The sequence below is a fragment of the Helicoverpa zea genome, chromosome 8, assembly GCF_022581195.2.
Source record: "Helicoverpa zea isolate HzStark_Cry1AcR chromosome 8, ilHelZeax1.1, whole genome shotgun sequence".
In the NCBI taxonomy this organism is placed as follows: Eukaryota; Metazoa; Arthropoda; class Insecta; order Lepidoptera; family Noctuidae; genus Helicoverpa; species Helicoverpa zea.
The window spans coordinates 4,992,905-5,016,565 of NC_061459.1; the positions used below are offsets into that span (position 1 = coordinate 4,992,905).

General features: G+C 35.4%; 1 protein-coding gene and 1 non-coding gene across 2 annotated transcripts; one reads left to right on the forward strand and one right to left on the reverse strand.

The window, feature by feature from the left end:
- Nucleotides 1–12,853: 12,853 nt before the first annotated feature.
- Nucleotides 12,854–12,926, forward strand: Trnaa-agc. The gene has a single exon. It is a non-coding gene; the product is annotated as a tRNA-Ala (tRNA).
- A 186-nt stretch (nt 12,927–13,112) lies between these two features.
- Nucleotides 13,113–23,661, reverse strand: LOC124632405. Its single transcript, XM_047167232.1, has 3 exons — nt 23,160–23,661; nt 18,756–18,939; nt 13,113–17,091 (listed from the first exon to the last, which is right to left on the reverse strand). Exons 1-3 carry the CDS (start codon nt 23,509–23,511, stop codon nt 16,740–16,742), a joined length of 888 nt encoding a protein of 295 aa, XP_047023188.1. The 5' UTR covers nt 23,512–23,661; the 3' UTR covers nt 13,113–16,739.

The following is a 23,661-nucleotide window of genomic DNA, read 5'->3' on the forward strand; positions in this document are numbered from 1 at the left end:
CAAGATAATATTAAAATTCCGTTTGTTTGTAACAAATTGAGGAAACGGAAAGGGCTCCTCTAATGAGATAATAACATTTCCCGCACAGGTGGCCCGTTTTCGGCCCTCTCATTTTGCCTCGCTGTGAATATTCCAATTTACTATCTTGCGGCGACGGCCTGTGTAATCTTAAAACTTTATGGGTCAGCATGCCTGTTTATGTAAGTTTTGTATCTGCTTGCAACGTTAAATTACTACCGGAATGGGATCGTTTCCATTAGAAAGCTAAACAAAACTCGATGCTAATAAACTGAATTTTAGGTAACCAGCTACGCCGTAGTCGCACCTTCATCGCTACGCCGTAGCATGTTTGCTACGTAGGCACACCGTTTCAAGAATGTAGGCACTAAGTCACATTTTATTACTGGCTTGCTAGGAAAAGTAAACGAGTTTGTTCGTGACGCCTAGCCTATACTGTGAGAGAGTTTAGCTAGCATAATATGTTCAATATTCCTAGCCTATTAAGGGCATTGTTCTTGCATGGAAACTGGGACAAAATATCTACTTTGTAACTTGACTTTCAACGCTAAAGACTGCTAGCTTCTTATATGGGTCATATAAATCTTGGCAAGTGATTCAGTAACTAATTGCTGAAATTAAAATAAATTGTTCAGGCCTGTCATGAAAATGAGCGAGCGTAATTTTAATAAAAATCTTTTTGTTCTTTGTATAGCGATATTAATGAATTTTCTGCTGTCTTTTGACTAGCGATGAAACTGTTTAATCCTTGGATGTCGACTTTTCTTTGAAAATATTCTTTTTTTCATCATTATTATATAATCTTTAATTTCACTTGCAATCCATTGATACATATATTATGTAGATGCTTATCGATGAATGTAGATGAAATGATTACCATCCGAATCCCACAAAAACATAACCCTTCTTTGCTGTAGGTTAAAAATATCCCAGTAAATTTGTTTGCTTTGTTGATATAGAAATGAAGATATGTAGGTAGGTTATTTATGTTTTACAACTAATTATTTTCCAATACAAAAAATATATTCTGTTACTTAGCCACTCATAAGCTCCATTCACCTTCAAACAAACCATTTGAGCACAAATCTGCCGGTTTAACAGCCATGCCGATTGCTGAACACGTAAACCGTAATTCAGTTGGCAGGTGTGCCGACAATCCGAAGACAAGTCTACACATTGAAATTTAATAAAACTTCCTTTAGCCCGCGCTTACAATTTACGACATAGAAGATGCGGGAAATCTATTGTAGTTAAAGACGGTTTTTGTGATCGCTCATTTTAGTGCTTTAAAGGAACTACCAGGGGGTTCTAAGAAGAGGTAATAAAAGCACTAAGACACACTGGAAGGACCTAATACTACTAGATATAGAAAAATGACTTCACGCACCCGGAGAAAATCTCACAATAAAATATTTTTTTCAAAACTCACATTAAAACAAAACTAACAACAAATTGTTGATTTACATAGATGAGAATTTCATCACGTCATGTTTTACCTAGGAAAAATTGTACGCATTGTTTTCAGTAGGCTTGCGATATATGACATAGAATAAAAACATGACAACATGACGTTGTGATTACGCATTTTCTAGAAGACCGACCAAAAACAAGCGACCTTCTCAGAAAAGCCATCTCATGAAAACTCCAATGAAAATATAAGTATACATTTGTTGTTGTATGCATAAAATATATGTACATAATCAACGTGAATAATTCAGTATCTTACATAATACATGGTCGATACTAATCTTGCTTGTTGCTACTAATTCGTAATCAATCAGCTTAGTTTATGTTCGACGTACAGTCGCACACTCCCTCAAGATTTATATAGACAGTAGTACACATTTGATGTCCATGTACATTTGGAAAAGGCAACGGCTACTTACTTATACCTTCTGAAAACAAGAATGTATTTTAGGATAATTTTTCAGGATAAGTAATGAATATTGAATATGGCTTCTCAACCATATAATGACTGATTTATTTCATACATAAATCTCCGATATGTATTTTTATTTTATATTAAAGACCCAGGTAGTTGAGACTTTACGACCTGGCCCCAATGATTGAATACTTTTACCTATACAAAAAACTAATGAACATAAAACGGCACCCAAATTTCTCTGGGCGTCCAACCCAAAAAATACACCAGTCGTACACCAGAATCAAATAAACATTTTAGACACAAATATACATATAAACAGTCGCACGCGTGCGGTCCGTACGTTCGATACCTTCCGATACAATGGCCGAACGAAATCGAAACCCGGAATCCATTACGCACTACGGCCAACGTGTACAATTTATTTTTTGTATGAAAGCCTTGGGGGCCCGTAATGGCGAAAGTTTTTCCTTCAGACGTAATTGTGAGGGCCGATGCAAGCCAATAAATAACCGCACTCCGCAGTCCTCAGACCCTTGATTGAACTTGCTAATGAATGTAGGATAAGAAATTCGAATATCGAAACTCTCTCGGTGTTGCTGTACTGAAAAATTACTTAAGTTTTTTTTCAATTTCGACGCGTTTTGGGTCGTCGAGTTGCTCCTAATTTTGGTATTGCGTCACTGATTTGAATTTGGAAATCGGTGTTCTTTTTATGTTGTGCATTTCTCTGTCAATTTTTAATTTACGGGTAAAAATTCAAATATTCAAAAATATTATGTAGCCACAATGCTCGTTGATTTCATTCTTCCACACGCGGACTGGTCATTTATCAATTACAATCAGAACCAACCAATACCTAAAATAACAAAAACAGTACTCAAACAACACATTAGCTGATACAAGGAAAACAACGATAACAACCTCCATCGAAAGTACCAAATAAAAACATTAAAACATACATTTTTCAAAGCAAATATCAAAGGAGAGATCTGTGGGCCGGGTCGGATGTTGCTATCAATAATTCCGTCCAAGTTATGCATTAAAAAAAATCAAGTCGATACGTCAAAGGGAAGTCTTGTTTTGCTAACAAAGTGTGTTCGTGACCTGATCACCAATGAGGTGACAACCCTTGTTTTCAATAAAAACAACTCACTTTCAACATGACCACACTTGGGAATCTTGCTATGTGACTTGGCAGAAAGAAGACACAGTATTAATATGGAACAGTGAGACAACCTCGGAAATGTTTCACTTAGGTTTTCTTAAGGGACAGGATTTTAGGTTGCCTGAACGTGATTGACCTACAGCAAATACAAAAAAAAAAGGACATATTTTTTATGATACTTCTAACCCAAAAACGATTAAAATAAAAAATGAGGTTGACAACGAATTCTATAATGCAGAACTAAAGAATTGTTCAAGATTTGAAATCCCCCTTAATTATATTAAACACGCTTCAACAGCTTACTAAAACTGTATGTGTCATCAAGGATAATGAAGGTATTTAACTCTAAAGCCTGTATAGCCTTCCTATCGTCCCCCTTATCAAATAGAGCACAAAATATTGTGAATTTCAATTAGTTTGAGAACAACCCCTTTTGCGGGGTCACGTCATATTACAAAAGGACAACGTGGATGGTCGTTATTCTATGCGCGGCCAATTAAATATAGAACTGTGGTTCTACAGTGGTGTCGGAGCCATATTTGAATTTGGTTTTATAGCATTAGTTAAACGTTTGTTGAAATGAAAACTTTTTTTAAGTAGGGATTAATTTTGAAACTACATACTTGTTTATTTTTTGTTTTAGAAATGTAAACCATCGAAAAGATTTTACATTCTACCAATTTGTGAGTAATATTAATTTTGCCAGCAGGTATTGGTGGTTGATACCGAGGTATTAGCAAAAATACCTGAAAGTATCTTTTTGTCAAGCAAGCATTTAGTATCTAATGATTTTGAAAAGCAACATCAAGTATTAAGAGCCCGAAAATTCATCCTACATCTGCTTAACCTGCAACAATTTCACGCACAATTACCCATAATAAGCAGCTTAAATCGCGTCCACTGTGACGGAGCCCGGAGCGACTAGATAAAATTGCATCGGATTAATTTGCCTACCTGTTCGAACGACCCCTGAGCCTGACAGCCTTTGTACCGAGATATGGACTTCATTACATACCTACATCGGCTATTATGACCCAGGAATTAATATGGCGCATGATTTGACCTTTACTTTTGATTAGTTTTATTAGGGTGCTCGGATATTGGCTGGTGGACAGATTTTTTGTACTTTTTTGGGACTCTTCGGGGTTCATAATGGAAGGTATTTTTTAATCAGGTAGTATAATGCAACCCAGGATACTTCTTATAAAGAGATCTCAATACTCGTGTATGTTAATATTATGAAGATAGTTACATAGCCAAAGAGCTATTGGTGGGTCAAAATTTGGACCACGGTTTGGAGGTAAACTAACAGGTATCGTAGGTACCTTTATATTTATATATCGCGTTTAAGTCCCGATGGTATTTATGTAAATAAGTTCACACTAATATCTACGAGCTATTTTATAAAAACTTCACCATAACTATTACTATAACTCCACAAAAGAAACGTAAATACCCACCGAAACAGCTCCGGTAATCTGTCGGCAATACAATAGTTTGTTATAACAAGACCCGACAATCTTTGTTCACGCGAAAATATTGGCCAAGTAAGGCAATAACGACCAGTGTTAGTTGCCAACTTTCGCCAAGTTTCACCAACTATTTTTGCCCCTCATAATAGCCCAAGTTCAGGCGATCTGGTGTTTTCATTGCGACTGTCTTTTGTCTTTTTTCTTACGTTTTAACTGTCGGCAAAATGTGTTGTTGAAGTTTCTATTACGACTTCGAATTGGGCGATTGTCACTTTTTTTTTAAGGGTAATGTTTTCAATATCCAGCATTTATTTTAAAATTTGTTGTATGTATAACTGTTAGCAGTTAAAATAATGTTCTGATTTTACTCCTAAAAGGCTTCTTGAAAAATACGTGAAATATTTTAACAGATCAAACATCACTTAAAGAAAAAGAAGACGTCCTTTGAAAAAAAAAAAACATAAAATCCCCTTCCTCCATTTCAATGATCAACGACCCTCTCAAAATCCAATAAGCGGAAAACCACAACAAACTGAGATCAGTGAGTAACTGAACTGAACAACAATAGTCAGCAGATATCGAACTTACTTCCGTACTATTGAACAGGTAACAAATAAGGCTGGTGTTGCCAGATGCTGTTTGTTTAAATAAAATTCCTAAAATCGCTGAGATTGTTTTGAATACATGCTGAGCATGAAAATACTGCTAACTAAATAATTACCCACTTTGAAGCATTCCTTTTTAATCAATTGGACACCCCAAAGAACCTACTCTGGGCATATAAACTATAGACATAAATCTTAAGTTAATTTAAATATAATTTATTATAATAATAATGAAACAAACAGCAAACATTATCCTTCGTAACCAGCCTTTTTTCTATTCAGAAATATGTTTTTTAAATCAGTTTCCACAATAAAATCCTATTTGCACAAATAAAGTAGAAATCAAATCCGCTAAAGCTGGCAATACTTACCGCCGTAAAAACTGGCCAGTGTCCTCATAAAGACGGCTAAACGATATCGATATTAGAAATGATTGCGGAACGATCCCATTTCGGGTTATTGCAATATCGATATTTTTATTTTTGTTGTCTTTCAGTTCATGGACTGCAGTTTGTAAGTGATGAACTTACGCTCTTATCCTTATTTTTATCTGCACTAAATTCCAAATATCTAATACAGTACCTTTTTCATTTGTTTTCTACCGTTTTTTATGAACTCTGTGATCTAAACAAAAGTCACGGAAATAATCTCGAAAACAAAAGAAACTCTTGTTCGTTTCAGACACCACTGTAGTTTCAGGCAGTACTGAAGCGGACAGGATTTCATTATGCATATAATTTGATGAATAAAACATAACAAAGATCTGGGGTATACCGACTTTCAGCAAGAACTCGTCCCATAGTTGTCTACACCTACACCTCTGCTTAACCTGAATCTTAAGGACGGAAATAATACCCAAAACATGTACTCATACTTTTATTATTCTCCTAAAACATGGCCATCTAAAACAAAAGACGCAATGACGTCATCAGGTGGCCAGGTGTGCCCAACCTTCCATAATCCCTTACGACACCCGCGGGACCAGCAACCTTCGGTGAATTTCTTGTGCCATATTTTTGTTGGCTCCAGCTTTGACGTGTTTAAATATAACGTCACGTCCGACTTGACGTGAAATGTGTGATTTATAATGTTGTATCCTTAGACCCACGTCACTCGATTTGTACAATAAATAATCGTTTCTCCGTGACAAGTAACGGCGTACGGATATTTGTTGTTACGCTCTGAATACAAAGGAGAAAATAAAATGTGGTAGTTTTTTAGATGGGTTCGTTTACTTAAGATGTTAACTAAAAGGGTGTATTTGTAGCATTACGAAAACAATCTACTGTTATACAGGAAAATACCTTAGTGCTTCCTTGAAAATGGAAATAAATGTTTTTGCGTTCATATCATGCGACAAACGGTCATGAAAATACATGTCTTATTATTTTCTTTTTTCCGAGACAATTAGCCTTACAAATCAGTAACAAAGAAATACTAATAAATACAAGTAATATACACCTACTTATAAATAATATCTACAGGTAATTGACCAATAATAGGAATTCGTATCTAACACCTGATACAAAGGATATGTATCTCAGAAATCATTTTGTCATTAGTACAACGATTCGGATTCCCACGGCGAATGAATCTTTTACCCATTACCTGGCTGGAACTGTAAATGAATAGTTTCTGGAATATGCGTTGCGTTCTTGTATTCGTATTTATCTATAAGTAATGTTGAGTATTGTATTGTTACATTCATTATGGGGCACGGAATTAACCTATATTTTATTTAAATACTCTAACCTTAAATCAATACAAGAAAAGACTTCGTGCAGAAATTCTGGTATAACAAATACAGCTTAGAATTAGGTACATGACTCATAACAAAAAGTGAACCATAATTCACAAAAACCAACATCGAAACCTCGAACTAATAACAATACAAACAAAAAACACGAAAGATTTTTAATTTCTTCGCCAAAGTTCGCAGACGGCGTTTTGTCCGGATTTCCATCGGTTTACGGGACCACAAGGTTTTTTCAGTAAAATCAACTATTTTTCTTGGTCGCGACTTCGCCGGATAAAAGAAAACTTGCTCTAACTAAGCGAAGGAAGATTGCACTTATTTATTTCAAGTAGTTATGTATACTCGACACCTGCATTCATTTTTGCTGGCAGCTTTAAAATGGAGCTGAATTTCCAGCTCTTTCTCGGAACTGAGTAGTGTTTAAGATATTAGGAAACTAAATAAGAAAACAATGTTTTAGAGTATCACGTAGCGCAATACGCGGTTAGTATAAAATCTAAAGAATTTATTGTTGGAAATAAGTCAAAGCAATCTTCGGGAACGTCAAACAGTATTACGGTTCCGGAACTTTATTTTTTATAGAAAACTAGAACTGAACGATAAATTCCAATTACTTTTCAAAAATCCGTAAATAGGACCTCTATTCACATAAAATAAATCTCCAACTAGCCAAACGTTGACAAAGGCCTCAAAAAAATCTAACGACGAAAAAAATCTACATCCATAATGGGCCCAGCTGTACTTAAACCAGGACCTCATTCAAAGACAGGAGGCTTAACAGGCCAGCAAAATGCAAAGTTAATTTTAATGCAGCCCTATCTCGTTATCTGGATGGTCGATGCTTCTAAAAGGATTGCCTTGATCTTCAAGAGAAGCAAGCTTGTATGGAAGCAAACTTTTCGGACGAAGTCGCAACGTGCGGCCAAGTTCGTCGAAGTCGACCGAAAGTTACGATCGGTAATGTATTGAGGGCCAATTAATAATTAGGGGGGAAACTTTTGCTATTTTTAACGACAAATATTGTACAAGTTTTGAACAGGTCTGTGACGGCCGAGTTTTTAATTGCAATTGCTTGACGTGATATACGACCTCCTATGTTTCTAGTTACTATGCATTTATCATTCTTTCTGCAATTTTACAGGATAAAATACATTTGCATTTAAGCTCCTAAATAATTATTTGTGTCATTAATATTTCTCAAAAATAAATAAATAATAAATATAAACCTAGTTCTGTCTCCACATTATGTAATCTTGTAAGAACGCAATGCTAATCCCTCTGCAGCTATTATTTTCTCATTGCGAGCCGTTTTTACTGGCTGCGTCTCGTACGTCGGCGTATAATTAAAATACTCGCAATACCGGACGAATTGGATCCCACAGATTCTTTATACTAAAGTACGAATTTATGCTTTTGAGCTAGAGCACAAATAAAAGTTTGGTATTCGTCTGGAAGTGGCTTTTCAATTATGGTTTTGGAGCCGATATTCTGGATTAAGTATGGTTCTGCCTCTCTGGTCTAAAAGAGCCAGTTTTTCTTACAAAGCGATAATAGTATGAATTATTTTAATGACCTGATAACAAGTTAGGTTTAACAACACTTAAAGGTACCTTGAAAGTTTAAAAACAAAATTAGAAGTAGATGTTAAACAAGCAAACTGAAAATTAAGACCACAAAACAACAACTTACATTTAAGCGCTAAGTTTGATACGTCGAAAAACTTGGCAACTCGAAAAAGAAAAGCAATTGTGGAAGTTTTACCAATTTGCTAGAATAAAGTGAATTTCAATCAAAGTTGTTTGAAACACAAACTAAAGGAGTTGCGGAGTATAGCGTACACCTTCGACAAACACTGGCTGCTGGCAGCTTCCAATCAGATAAGGAGCACCGCCGTGTTCTCACATTTTCACAGAGAATTCATGAGAGAATAAATGTATGCTTATTTTAAATGCAGAACATATTACTTTGAGTTTCTAGAGTGTTTTGGGAAAGGAATAAGCGTAGTAATTTTAATATAAATGTACAATACTTGGGAGCAACGGAAGCGCGTAATTTGTGAAAAAGGCAGCATATATTCCAAGTCAGTGTTCTTCAGATGTTGATGATATTCCAAGGTCTTATTCTTACCACATATTTTTCTCGGTTCACCATAGTTTTGTGGCAGTATTTAGGTCAACGTGAATGGGCATAAGTCAAAGTCAAGGAATGTCAAAAGCTACCTACACTGCTCCAGATCAATTGTATCATGGCCAATTCACTACCTAGAACTTCAGGTAATACATAATTTGGGGGTCTTTTCGAAGTAGGTACATAGTTATCACTAGATACCACTAAAACAATATAATGCAGACACAACATAACACTCGCATAAAGACGTAATTAATTCAATATCAGTAACATGCCGTGTCGCTAATCAATCGAATAATAGTAGTAATTAATTTGCTTTGACACAAATGTAGGTACGGGATCCAAGGATCGATTGATTGGAATACCTGCCAGGTATTATCTCGTATTTGACTAGTTCGTCCAGTGATGAATGGGTTGCGTTATCGTTGGACTAATTTGATTACAGAGATGGGATCTATGATTTAAAATTACGGTGCTTTTTGGTCACTCACCTTGATCACACCCTGTGTTTGAGGAAATTAGAGATCGCCTTCGGACTTCCCGACAACCATTGATTTAATTCTTATTTGTAGGAACCCATGCCGGGATAGGATATAGCCTATATTACTCGGGAAAAGTGTAGCTTTCCAACAGAATACAGCTCCAGAATTTTCCAAAACCGTTCTGTAGTTTCGGAGACTTTACAAACAAACAAAAAGATGTTTCCTCTCAAAAAAAAACGACGACACCTAGACAAAACGATGAAGATTTTTAGACCAGATTCTGAAAAAGAACTAGCCTAGTTATTCAATGAACAACAAGTTAGGTATCAAAAAAGAAATATTGTTAAATCAACATACAATAACTATCTTTTATTAGCTCCCCAACACATAGGTAACCTTCATATCTAATAGCCAGTCAACATAGTGACGCGACGCCCTTCATTTTCCGCGGCCGGCGCCATGCGACGGACGAACGTGTTTATTTTTCATTTCCGCCCCAACCGACTCGGCCCTCGAGGCTCGGGGTATGGTCCCGTGGCCCTTGGGTTGTGGTGCAAGACATAAGCTGTAGCGGGTTTAGCGGTGATCGAAGAAAAGAGATTCGTTGATATTTAGGTGGCGCTGATTTCAATTAATGGCAGGGAAATAAGCGACTATCGCCATTTAAGGTCACTAATTTTCGGAATTGTTTCTTGCGGTCTAATGTAAGAACACACTTATCATAAGTCTTTTTGAGTTCTCTCAGCACGCGCTTAGAAATCAAGAGTGAAATTAACAGTGTAAACCACGGCTAGAGGAATACAAAACATCAGCCAGTTTCCAACACACTTGTATGTATCTACTTTCTTTCGTTTCGAGTATGTTATCTGTGTGGTTACCGACAGCAAATTAGGTGAATAATGGAAGATTGTGTAGGTACTTGTTAATTTTCCCGCACCGCCTATGACTTTTGCCACATAAAAACATGACTCTATGGCTCTATAGAGCTGTGTTAGTACGGAACGGACTAAAATAATAATATTATAACAAACCGCTAGGTACATTGTGGTTTTCTAATTAGGTAGCAGTCCCTAAAACTATATTTTGATGGTCAACCAAAACCCACACCTTTTACCATCGATTTAGGTACTGCCTCTATTTTTTCAGTCTCCATCTTTCTTTTCAAAGATATACCCCCTTACTTATAAAATCTCTAATCACCTTCTAAGCAACATTTTAACTAATCACTACTTAAAGTATTAAGTAGTGATTAAATGTTAGTTAAGACATGCTTAAGGAACGTTTATAAGTAAGAATTTTCTTAAACAGCCCTTAAGTATTACTTATATTTAATTCACGTTTATAAGTAAGGCTGATAATCTCTATCTCTATATATATAAAAATGAACTGCTGTTCGTTAGTCTCGCTAAAACTCGAGAACGGCTGGGCCGATTGAGCTGATTTTAGTTTTAAAATGTTTGTCGTAGTCCAGGGTAGGTCTAAACGGTGAGCAAATAAGGAAAAAAAAATTGCGAGTAAGATTCCCGGGATGGGAGTGATTAGACAAAAACCAACTTACGGAATGCCGCAGAACCACAAAAGTAAAGTACTAGGACAGCATAATTCACCTTAGTAAAGTATACCAATAACGAAATTTCGATGCAACTGCTCACCATGTACCAGAGCGGCAAAAAATACACCGGGCGCGGGTAATACCGCGGGGAACGGCTAGTCATAAATAAACTGATATAGTATAATAAACTTAAACGGTAGGTATCTCCAAACAATTTACTATTAACCCTAATACGTAAAAGGCTTCGCAATTTACGTCTATTCACATGACAGCCGTAAATCCCTCCCCTTGATAACTGAGAAGTCACTTTAACGTTAACATTTTCATACATATATCTATGGTTGGAGAACCCCCACTCTCCCTAACACTTGCCTATAAAATATAGCAGTTGGGTACCTATGTATAATCACAAGCACGGGTGTAAAATTGCAAACAGTGTTGCTCTCATCACCGGGCCCTTTCACGTGTTTATTTCAGACATTATGGGAAGTATGCATTCTTTTACTATTTTTAAACGTTCCCTTTACCGTGGGTGAAATGGAATATTTGTTTTTTTTTTTTTGGTGAAGGTATCTTATTTTGCTGAATTAATTTTGTGTCAGTGGTGAAATGAAAAACGTTTTTAAGTTACCTACATTGCTCTTGAAAGATGGAGCCGAAATCGTCAAAAAATCCGAAATGCAGCAGTCAAGTGACTGTCGCCGACTGTACCAATAAGAGACACGAATAAAAATAAATCGCCTAGCAGTAAGATCTAGGAAATAGGTAGGTACAGTCGCAGCCAATGTGCCGGTTCGTTTATCTCAATATCGTAGACGGACAAGCGGACGTGCCTGCCAGATCCGTACGAGACTGAAATAGGTAAAACACTTTTGTAACGAACCGTACCAGCGAAATTTAAATGTACAGGTTTAACGAAATAGTTCTATTTTGAGCAGAACACTGGTTCAGTGTTTGCTTTGAATTTAGAGAATACCGAGGAAGGAGCTCGTTGAAATAGGTCACTGTAGACCGGTTTTAGGGTCAATCCCCACTGAAAGAGCAGCGGCCGGCAGCGGCCGTAAATGCAAGGGATTGAGCGCGAGCGCGGCGGGCCGCGCGGCGCCGCGCTGGGCCGCGCCGCGCCGCGCTCTTACATTGTCCGTGCTCTTACGGCCGCTGCCGGCCGCTGCTCTCTCAGTGGGAATTGACCCTTATTCCATGAGTATTACATACATAATTTACCTCTCAATGTATCATAGACTTGGCCCGTAGCTTTCATATTGACGTTATAACTTAAGTAAATGCTGAATGAAGACAAGGATTGACCATTTCATAATTTTTTTTTCTGAAACTAGGTAGGTACCTCTGGTTTGTGAATTTGTACTAAATAGTTTACTTACTTTTTGAAGCTGAACCTACTAAAACGATTTTGACCATAGAAAGCCACGTTATTAAATTTTGTGAGCGACCACCAAGTAGGTAAGAATTTTATTCGCGTACGTACGGAAACTAGTTCCCCGCAATGTGAGTGAAACAGCGAGAAGGAGCTATAATTATAGGCAAACATAAAGTCAAAACAAAAGCAAAATTATGTTTAAAAAATAAGATTTAGAAGAGTAGCATACATAACCTTCTTATCATAAACATATTAACAATGACTGGCTACTAGAACAGCTCAGGGCTACAAACAAACACGACAAACTACCATGGCTATTATGAACTGGTAACTTTTTTTAAACTAAAGCTTTTTTTTAAAACTCCTCGCATCAACTCGGCAATATGAATTAGTATTTCACCAACGCTTTCATCGGGGGCGTAGCTCAGATGGTAGAGCGCTCGCTTAGCATGCGAGAGGTACCGGGATCGATACCCGGCGCCTCCAATCACTTTTTGTAAATACAATAATTTCAGAACAAAAATAATGACATCCTAATGACACTATGATACTACGTTCGTATAAAAATTACATTTGCAAAGCAAGCCAGGATCAAGTTTTTTTTCTAACGAAATTATTAAAACTCTTTGGCAAATGATTTTAAAAGGATAAGGAATAAAAAATATACAGCCATAAAATATTATATATCTTTATTAAATTAGAAACAACCTTAACATTACAATTAATTTCTACACTAGCTACATTACTGACTTACTCCGACTTCGCAAAATTAGCAATTTCACAAATATTCCAAAATAGGCCTACACTTGAGAGAATCTCTTAAGTCCTACACATAGATGGTGCTCTCTCTTAAAATTGAAATTGCAGTAGATAAATATAATTTGCCTTGGCTAAGCTGTGAAGCTTTGTCTTTGCAATTTTTCCAGTACAAAAGTAAGACAAACACAAGTAAATTCTATTTATCTCGAGCTTAGTCCCTTTTATGCCTACCAATGCTCACTAAATATGATATCGATAAATATATTTTTATTTATTTCATGTTTATGTCACATTCAAATATGACAGTGACAGTAAAAAGTTTAGTTCATTTATCGATAAATAATATTAGTGAGTAACAGTGGGCCCACCCTATTCACGTATTGTCTATTTTACTTCTCTCTTCATGTTCCAACGTTGCAGGCCTTTTTTCCTCTCCATTCTATTAATCTATAAAGATCAAAATTAACAAGCCATCCATAAGTACAAGAAAAGTGACAGAGAGCGATGGCAAACTATACATACGTATATAGCATACAGTACTATTTATCCTCTGAAAATATATCATATTATATATTCTACTCTCTCTTCTATTATCACAGTTCATAGCTTCAACAGTGTGATAAATAAATAAATAACTTATTTTCCAAAAGCCCAAGAAAATAAAATTTTAAATAGGTATGAAAAAATATTGTAGTGCCTCAAATTACTCTGCTTCCAAATAAATAGTAATTTTAATGTATGATTTATTTTCGCATAAAGAACTACATATTTAAAAAGTGGATTTTGTTAAATACGTTTAAAAAAATGTCTTGAAAGCGAACTAATGAATTTTGTGAACCATAATGTGCAATTTGAGCAGTTCGCTAATATTTTTTTTTTATAATTAATAATACTCAATGCGATATTTGGTAATATAACATCCAAATCAAAAAAGATTTTTTGAAAAATGAAAAAAAAAAAATTTCAAAGGAAAACATAATGTTAGGTAATGAATAACAGATAAATGCATGATAATAAATGGATAAATAAATATTTATAATTAACAAAATACCTTAAAATCTTACTAAATCATCATTGCCTTTATACTTAGGTTATTCATATACTTTTGTTAAAAAAAATGCAATAAGATAAACACTTTTACGGCAATGCACATGAACCGATTAAATCTATTGATATGTTAATGAAAGAATTAACAGTAACTACAAGAATACATATTTAAAATGTACTGCATTTACGACAAATTCCTCAATTTATAACTATTCCACTAAAACGACGTGTATCTATGGAAAACACATAAAATCCAAATAAAAAATAAGTACACAGGTTACAATGACTGTACTTTTCACGTATAATAATATGTCGACTGCAAGCAAGCAATACCTCCTATCTGACTCCGGGTGGATTTTAAAGGGGAACAATAAAACTTAATAAAATCCTTATTCCGAGGTAGGTATAATGAGATACTGAAAATCCAAGTTTTCTTTATTTACGCATAGTATTGATTAATAAAGTTTTTTGTTTTTATTTTGAATCTTAAGCTACCTTAAACCTTTTTGGTAGATACAAGTTTTTTGAAACAAAAATGTCAGATAGGAGGTATTGCTTGCTTGCAGTCGATGTTGATCCAGCAACATAGATGAAATTGAAATGATTAGTAGATTTTTACATGTTACACAAGGCAAAAGCATGAATCGACTAAATTACAATTTTTGCATAATTTTATAACTTATTAACATTCTAGCTACTTCGAATTTCAAACCAAAAATCAAAAGAAATCGTAAGAATACCTTTACAGAATATAAGTACGTAACTATAATTTTAATTCGTTAGTAGAAAAAATATTTTTTAATGGCACTTTCTTCAGAACAATTTTTATTTTTGTATGTAATATGATGTAAATAGTTGTAAGATAAACAAAACAAAACATTCTTACTCTAATAATTTAAATTTCAATGAGAAATGTGATAAATAATAGACTACAAAACATAGGTATAAAAATATAACAAAAATTATGACATGAGATTTGAAAACGTTTTCAACGTAATGTATGCATAAAACTATTAATAATATTATAATATTTATACATGTATACTTATATGAGATATAAAGCCCTTAACTATTAAGTTTTCATTTAAATAAAAATATAGTTGGAATATATCGCGAAAATTAAAAGCAAACTGAACTCTTACATAAGGCCTTAATTTTTACAATAATTTTAAATGGTGCTGAAACCCATGGTAATAGTTCGTACAAAATCGGATCGTCGGATTATACCGAAGTTTTTTTTAATCTGAAGACCATTCAAAAGTAACGTATGATGTTAATGGAGAAAGCACATTCAACCGAGCCAAACGCGCCGACCAAAACTACATATAGGGTTTTTTACATGAAGTCTTATTTATGAAACCTCTCAAACTTGCCCTCGTTGGCAAAATGAATAAAAACAATTTTCTCAGCGTGTTCGTCTCCGATAAATATGCTTTTACCATATTTCAACATGGAAACTTTATGTTACTTCAATACCATGGAACCACGCACTAAAGCAGATACATCCCATAAAACGACAAATACTCTTTCAAGCATACACCTACATTAAAAATACTCAACGAACTTTCGTATGCATCTACTTAAAACCTTACAAGAAGGAAGACAGAGATTGATACCAGATTTGCTAAGAAACTACTCAATAACAATTGTTTTGAAAGGGTCAACTAATTGGAATCGATTAGAAGGAAATGCAACTGGGTAATAATGGCGACATGTTTTACATCAGAAGTTAAAATATCGAATTATTTCGACACTCTCGGTTCTTGGTCATCGAACCATTCAAGGTTACTGGCAGTAATCTATCTCTAATTTTTAGCAAGCTATTTACCACCTTGATCCGATAGAAATAAGTCCCTTTTTTCTTTCTTTTGAACTGATTCAATAAATGCAGTGTAACATTCGTTTGAACTCTGAGATTGTTGTCTCAATATTTGCTCAAAACTCGTGTTACAGATAACATAGTGTTAGCAGTCGTGAAGGTCGATCTACATAAGTACTAACGGACAAAATAAAATGCTACATACATTGCGTGTTTAAAAGGCCTTGTGAAATATTCGTCTCCTACATTAAAACTAGTGGTGCAGTCGTTTGGCGTAAATTTCTCATAACAGCAACGTGAACATCCTAATTTGTTCTTTGTGAGAAATAATGTGGTGTAATTTTTTCACTGGTCTACATTCATTTTTGAATACACAAAGGCTCACTAAAATAAGTACATTTTAGTAATACCGAACATAAAACTTTAATAAAAATTACAGCATAATGCCACCGTTAGGTTATCAAAAAATATGATATCTCTTACATAATAGTATAAGCAATATCAAACTAAAATAATACTAAATTACTAAGAAACTATGATTTTCCATATTCAACAACCTAACAGTAGTTTTATGGCTTACATTACCAATCATAACCAAACTTAAATTGCAACTTCCAACTTTTATGGCGGATTAATGCGAGACGCATTTTACTCTAGTAAATACTAGCCAGGAATTATAATATCGACTTACTGCCGTTAGAGCTCCAATTGATAAGTGTATCGGAGGTGCCATCTTCGATGTCTAAAAGTAAATTGTCTCTATCATTATCAGTGCTATCCTTTGGGGAGAAAACTACATCTTCATCATTAGTCTGAAGGTTGACGTAAGACAGCGACTTCTTTTTCTGTTCAAGGTCAAAGATCTCCAAATCTTCGTCCTCGTCATCATCAGATTCCATAGTGAGGGGGACTCGGGACAGTTCCAAGTTGTCCCTTCTGTCTTCTGATTGGAGGACTCCGTAGCGAAATTGGTTGGCATCAATTGTACTATGTGTATTACCGGTGTCGTTCTTCTTGCTCTTTTTCCTGGAAATATATGAATAGATATGTTAATACACACATTTAAATACTAATGAAGTCAATACTATATTACATTAATACATATGCCACCAGGAAGTTTTTAAACGAATACCTAATTGCAAAAGCTCATAGAACAATACAAAGATTTGCCAAGCTGCATTGGTAGTGGCCAGACCTTATAGTCGAAGAACCGATGATTGGGTAAACAAGTGCTTGATGTATGCAATTAAAGGCAATTAACCTGACTGATAAGAGAAATCAATACTTTGTCTCAGAGGTCAAATTTAATTGAGATAGCATATTGCATCATAGGACTGCACTTAAGGTATGAAATCTGGATGCAAGTCGTGCAAGGAGTAAATAACTCTTGTAAACAGATAAACTGTTAAATAAATTGTTTTTTACTAATTGTGTTGCCCTATAGGTAAAGTTCTTCTAAATTCATACGAAAGTAACAGCTAAATAAGTGCTTATAATATATATTTAAATTGAAATCCTATCTCCAAGTTGTTTACCAACCATAAATAGGTTCCAAGATTCATAACTATAAAAAAACTTATGCCTATGACATCATCAAATAGTTCGATACAACGTTATTCCTTGTGCAAATACTGAAGAGAATGACATCACTTACGATTTATTACTTGTGTACTTACATTCATGTTTGTTTAACTCTAGTTCTGATTAATAACGATAATTTATTGCGTAGATAGTATGGACCTTACTGTTAATATGCAATTTCTTAAACATAAATATGGAATCTATCTATATTATACAGAAAGAAGAGTTTGTTTGTTTGAGCGCGCTAATCCACGAAGCTACTGGTTCGATTAGAAAAAATATTTCATTGTTAAGTACCTACGTAGATTTATCGAAGAAGGCTATAGGCTACTTTCTATCTGAGTACACGAAGTAGTTGCCACGGGATGCGGGTGAAACCACGAAAAGCGGGCAAACCGCGGGATACTGGTATATTTATATTATCATTAAATACTATTAAATGCGGTTGTAAGATAGCTATCATTACTCGTAGTATTAACTGATAACATCATATTTCTTAGATAAAAAAAAAACGGTTATAAACATTAATTCTCCATTACAAAATTGAATGTAGAAGATTGAAATAGTATTAGTTTAGTGGTCACAAGAAATTCATACCAAATTGTACTTTGATCACACAGAACAATAAAGTGAACTAGCACGAAATTGTATGCACATAGTAATCTCATCTGGTTTTTATATGTTATCAGAGTGTACTTAATACACCTAACAATTGCTCAGTTTTTCCTTGAGATAATGTCACTCTTAATAAAGTCAAATAACATCTATATAAAGTTGGTATTAATTTCTAGGTACTGTCTTAATACCAAGATATTGCATAATTGCATGAAAACAATACCTAATTGGTACAATTAAGGTTAACATGAACAGCAGTTTTATAGAGGTAAAAGAAATAGATAAGTTTTGAAATTATATCCCCAATAAAATAATAAAGAACTATAGATGGAATTTTGCTGAAAAAATATTTTTTATTTGAGAACTTTAGCCAAAACTAATGATAAATCATTCATTATGATACATCATCAACAGCAATGTTTAACCCACTGACCAAAACACATTCTAATCTCAGATAACAATACAAAGCATTCATGAAGATAACATATATTTACCTGTAAAATATGAAATAAGCGACAGCCAGCAGCGTGAAGCCTCCAAAGACGATGAAGCCCCTCTTCAGTACTCCGGGATTGTTCAGATCAATCTGCTTCACCGGTTTCTCTGCTACTGTTGCGTTGGCACTAGTAGCGTTGGCTGCTACTTGCGGTACTACTGTACTGTTGACAGTTGCCGTGCCTGGAATTGCAGAATTTAATATTTAAATTGAGAATGTTTGTTTTTTTTTTGTTTCCGGTGAGGTTGCGGTTTTCAATAACATCTCATATCTATCTGATGATTTGCTTACTATACATAGAGTTTTGAAATTAGCGCCATACTAGTAATGTCAAATTCCTGGCCCTAGTAAGCAAACCAATAGATGATAGAATATTGGGCATGGCAATAGGTGGACATTAGTATATGGTCAAGGGTACTCAACATTATTTTACTTACAATTATTTATGGTTTACATGACTTGATGTGATGTAACAATTCAATAGAAAATCATTGACCTTAGCTGTCAGTCGGCTAGTTAGTGTTATTGCTCAATCTATGATTACACAATATTGTAAAAATTGTTTGACTGTACATAGAGCATTTTAGATGTAAGAAGCAGGTAATTTGTATCATCTTCATCAACATCATTCAGCCTTCTTATTGTCCCAATGCTAGGTACAAGCATCTCACACAAAGAATAATGGCGGTAATGCCCAGGCTCTCTCTAGTATAAGAAGAGGCCTTTTCCTAGCAGCAGAATAATAAATAGGCCAGTATGCATGATCCATGCCTTATTTAACAAAACTGGTCAATTTCTCCATTAGTCAAAAACATAGTCACTTTAATGTAACCACAGTCTATCATAGTTAAACTACAATACACAGTTAATAAACAGTTAATAAGCTTAACAATATAAAATTCATTGCATCTAATATGTTAACAGTTAGTAAACAATTAAGACAACAAGACAAGATCAGATAAAGTTCCCAACTTATGAAATAAAAAATCTTGAATAAAACAACTTGCAATATTATTACTGAAACTGATGAAATATTATTTGAATACAGAACACTAGTCCTACTTATATCCTACTTATCCTACTTATATTATAAATGTGAAAGTTTGTGAGAATGTATGGATGTATGTTTGTTATTCAATCACGCATAGGGCATGCAATACCGGTTAACCGGTTTCGTTTTTACCGGTAAATCGCCCATTTTTGCGAGTTTTAAATTACCGGTAAAAATAATATGAAACCGGTAATTTACCGGTTTTTACGTTTTTCTGATAAAATATAGCAATTGTTCATTTAACGTCAAATCTTTGTTATGTAGCCTGAATATAATGTAATGTTGCATACATTACGTATTGCAAGAGTGTTAAAGTTGCTGTTTTTTAGAAAAGTAAACTTGTGTGTCCTTAACTATCTCTAGGTTAGATACAAATCTTCTTTCTCATCTTAATTTATAAAATCTAAACAAATTGTATTCATTCGGTTATTCTGTTTTTCCTCATAGCTGTCAGCTCATACAAGGTACACATGCTTATTGCTTATTTTACCTACTCTATGACCTTACTGAGCAAGGGCTTTTACTTCACCACCATGCGGACAGCTCTGAGGACACGGTGGAGCACACAGTCCAGGTGTGCACTGCCTGGGAAAGGTACCGCGGTGTTGTCGTCGAGGCAATAGGCAGCGGCGACCATTCGCGTCCTTCCCTGGTTCAAGCTATGGTCTGGAGCTAGAGGGAATGGGAAGCCGTCGCCCCTTCTGCGAAGCAGTCATGCTCGAGAAGGAGACGGCGGAGCGACTGCGAGTAGCACCTCTCATCCCAGCCGCTGTAGTGGACCAGGAAGACACCACGGGCGCCAAGGGTCGAGAGACGACTCCCGGCCACCGTAGGCGTCGGTCTGTGGGCGGTGAGTTCGGGTGGCTCATCGTTCCACCGTCTGCATAGACAACAGACCCGTGTCAGCAGCGCGCGTTGTTCCACAGGCTCCTCAGGGAGATGTCAGCAAACCCAGAGGGGCCCAGCAGGGCCAAGGCCTGCCGGGGCCGCGGGATTGTTCGAAAGAGTTACCGCTACCCTGGTCCATAAAACACCTACTAAAAAACATGGATTTTAGACAGAAAGAGTCTGTCATTTGATGATTTACCATAAAAAAGGGCTTTCCCTTCAATGAAAAATATATTTTTTACGGTAATTCTTAGCGTTTATCCCGTCTTGTGACGGGGTCGGCTTTCCGTATCTTCCTTCTTCCACTTCGCTCTATCCTCCTGAATAGACATCTTCCTCTTCGAGTTCGCAGATTTTCATGTCATTCATTACGACATTCAACCACCACGGTTTCGGCCTGCCTTTGCGCCTTTGACCGGGTATATTGAGATTGAGTATCACATTCACACTGCCGATGTCCTCAGGTGTCACTCCTTTTTACATGTCCGTACCATCGCAGCCGTTTTTCTTGCATTTTGTCGGCGACATCGCGTACGGATGGTACTGACATGTTTTTTGTTACGGCCCACGACACAAAAAACGTTTACCACCTTATACTTTGCATATTTATTTAGTTTTTGCTTTAAGACTACCCAATCTTATTGTTATAATATCACATTTTAAAAAAATTACAAAAATTACCATTTTACCGGTTTACCGGTAAAAATATTTTTATTACCGAATTTTTACCGGTAATGTTTTACCGAAATTGCATGTCCTAATCACGCACAAACGGCTGGAAAAATTTGATTGAAATTTAGTATGTAGATAGGTGATACCCTGGATTAACACATAGGCTACTTTTTATCAACACACCATGCGAGTGAAGCCGCTGGCGGAAGCTAGTAATGAATAATTAGATAGATAGATATATTCTTTATTATGCACACCAATTAAAAATCAATAAGAACAAACAAAAATTTTGAAGTCGGTGACACAATGGGCGGTCTTATCGCTTATGCTTATTTGATGCATTCATGTAATACAAGATGGATATAAAAAGAACTATTTACTGTGTTATTTTACTTCAGCGAATCATTGTAGATCATGATGAATAATTGCTTATTTGCTTTGAATGTGCACTTAACAAGTTAGAAAATGAAAATATGTACTTAGGTACATGGCATTCAAAAATGTATTGTAATCTAGTCCCACTTTCTGCAAGTGTTTTTAAGTACCTATTCCAAAACCAAAATGATAAAATGAACACTCAAAAACTATTTGTTGTTGTAATATTCTTATTAAAAGATTAAGAATAAAATTAATCTTGAATATCTTTACTTGTAATAAAACTATTATATATGAGAAGGTCAAGGATTTTAAAATGTGAAGTAAGTAAGTGATGAGCTTCTGCAAATAGCATGTGTGTACATGGTTGAAACACTCCATATGGCATATTTTATATTAAATGCAACCTAATAATCAGTATTTGTTGGGCACAAGCAATCAACATTATTCCAATAAGGAAACCTAGATGTAATGAAATGAAATGAAATGAAATGAAATGAAATGAAATGAAATGAAATTGTTTATTTTGCAAGTTGGACATTACATCACTTTTACACGTCATTTTAAGAACGCTGAGGCCGGCATTTCCTAACTGACTGATCCCTGAGAAGAAACGCCGAAACAAACTCAAGGGTCATAGTCTCTTTTAAAGTCCAAACATGTTATAAATGAAATAATTATGTGTGAGTGTCACCATGTACGCGGTCTGGAATGGCCTTTTGAGGAAAGAGCCACATCAGGCTGGAGCTAAACAGTCCCAACAGACGGCACGCATGCATCAGTCGTCGTGTAGCTCAACCATATTTTAGGGAGCTCAAAGACCTGTCACACGACGATACCAGATCTGCAGAACATTTGCGTAGGCCATTTAAAAATACTCAAACCTGCCAGACAGTATTTATGTTATAAGAATATATAATGTTGCTCGCATACACGATACTCACATTCACAATAATAATAATAAATTTAAAAAAAAATAATAATACCATTATAACATATAAATGTCAATAAAAAGAATGTCATTAATAAAAGTTATCTGATGATAATAATATTTAAATGTCAAAAGTAACAATACACAGGCATTTAAAAAGATATCACTCACTAAGCGAGCAGCTCATTCCCAAGCTTCTTTATCATTTAAATAATCAGATATTTTGTAATATCCTTTTTTCAAGAGTTTGGATTTTATATGATTTTTAAATTTCCTGATAGGTAAGTCACGAACCGCTTTGGGAAGTTTATTGTAAAAGCGTATACATTGACCCATGAACGAGTTGCTTACTCTGTGGAGGCGAGTAGCATGTACAGCGAGATGAAATTAATAAGAGATGTAATTAAAAACGATAAAACCTAAGTCTTACAGGAAATTACATTCAAAAATGTAATAACAGGAATTGATTGTGTAATAATACTGACCATTTACTGGTGGTGTCGTGACTGGTTCATCCTTAACCTTATTAGTGCCGTCATTGCTCTTGACATCAGCCGCTGGAGCGGGCTGTGAATCTCCTGGCTTCGGTGACTTATCATCCTTAGGAACCTCGAGGTTACCGCCCTCGCTCTGGAGCACAGAACTGGCCTCAGCTTCTCGCCTCACCCTCAGTAACCTTGCGGCATTGTGAACTGATGGCCACAGTGAAAATCTTCTATTGAACTCCGCAACACGACCTCCAGCTAACCCATCACTACCAAAATACTCAGTTGTCCTCACACAGTTCAAACACAACAACAGCAGTCCACAACGTATGAGCATGTTAGATTTCTCCATATTCCTTCTAAATAAACTGATACCACTGTTTCACTAATTGAGGTGAATCACTCCCTCATAATTACAATTTAAACTTGTGGATAGTTCTGATAAATTCGCAATCGCAACGCATCAGGTTGATGTAACAAACTGTCAAATTATACGTCAGAC

Excerpts from the sequence above, each read along its gene's own strand:
- LOC124632405 (XM_047167232.1), bottom strand. The coding sequence starts at position 23,511 with ATGGAGAAATCTAACATGCTCATACGTTGTGGACTGCTGTTGTTGTGT. Across the intron at positions 18,940-23,159 it reads CACGACACCACCAGTAAATG|GCACGGCAACTGTCAACAGT; the intron begins GTCAGTATTATT and ends CTGCAATTCCAG. Across the intron at positions 17,092-18,755 it reads GCTTATTTCATATTTTACAG|GAAAAAGAGCAAGAAGAACG; the intron begins GTAAATATATGT and ends ATATATTTCCAG.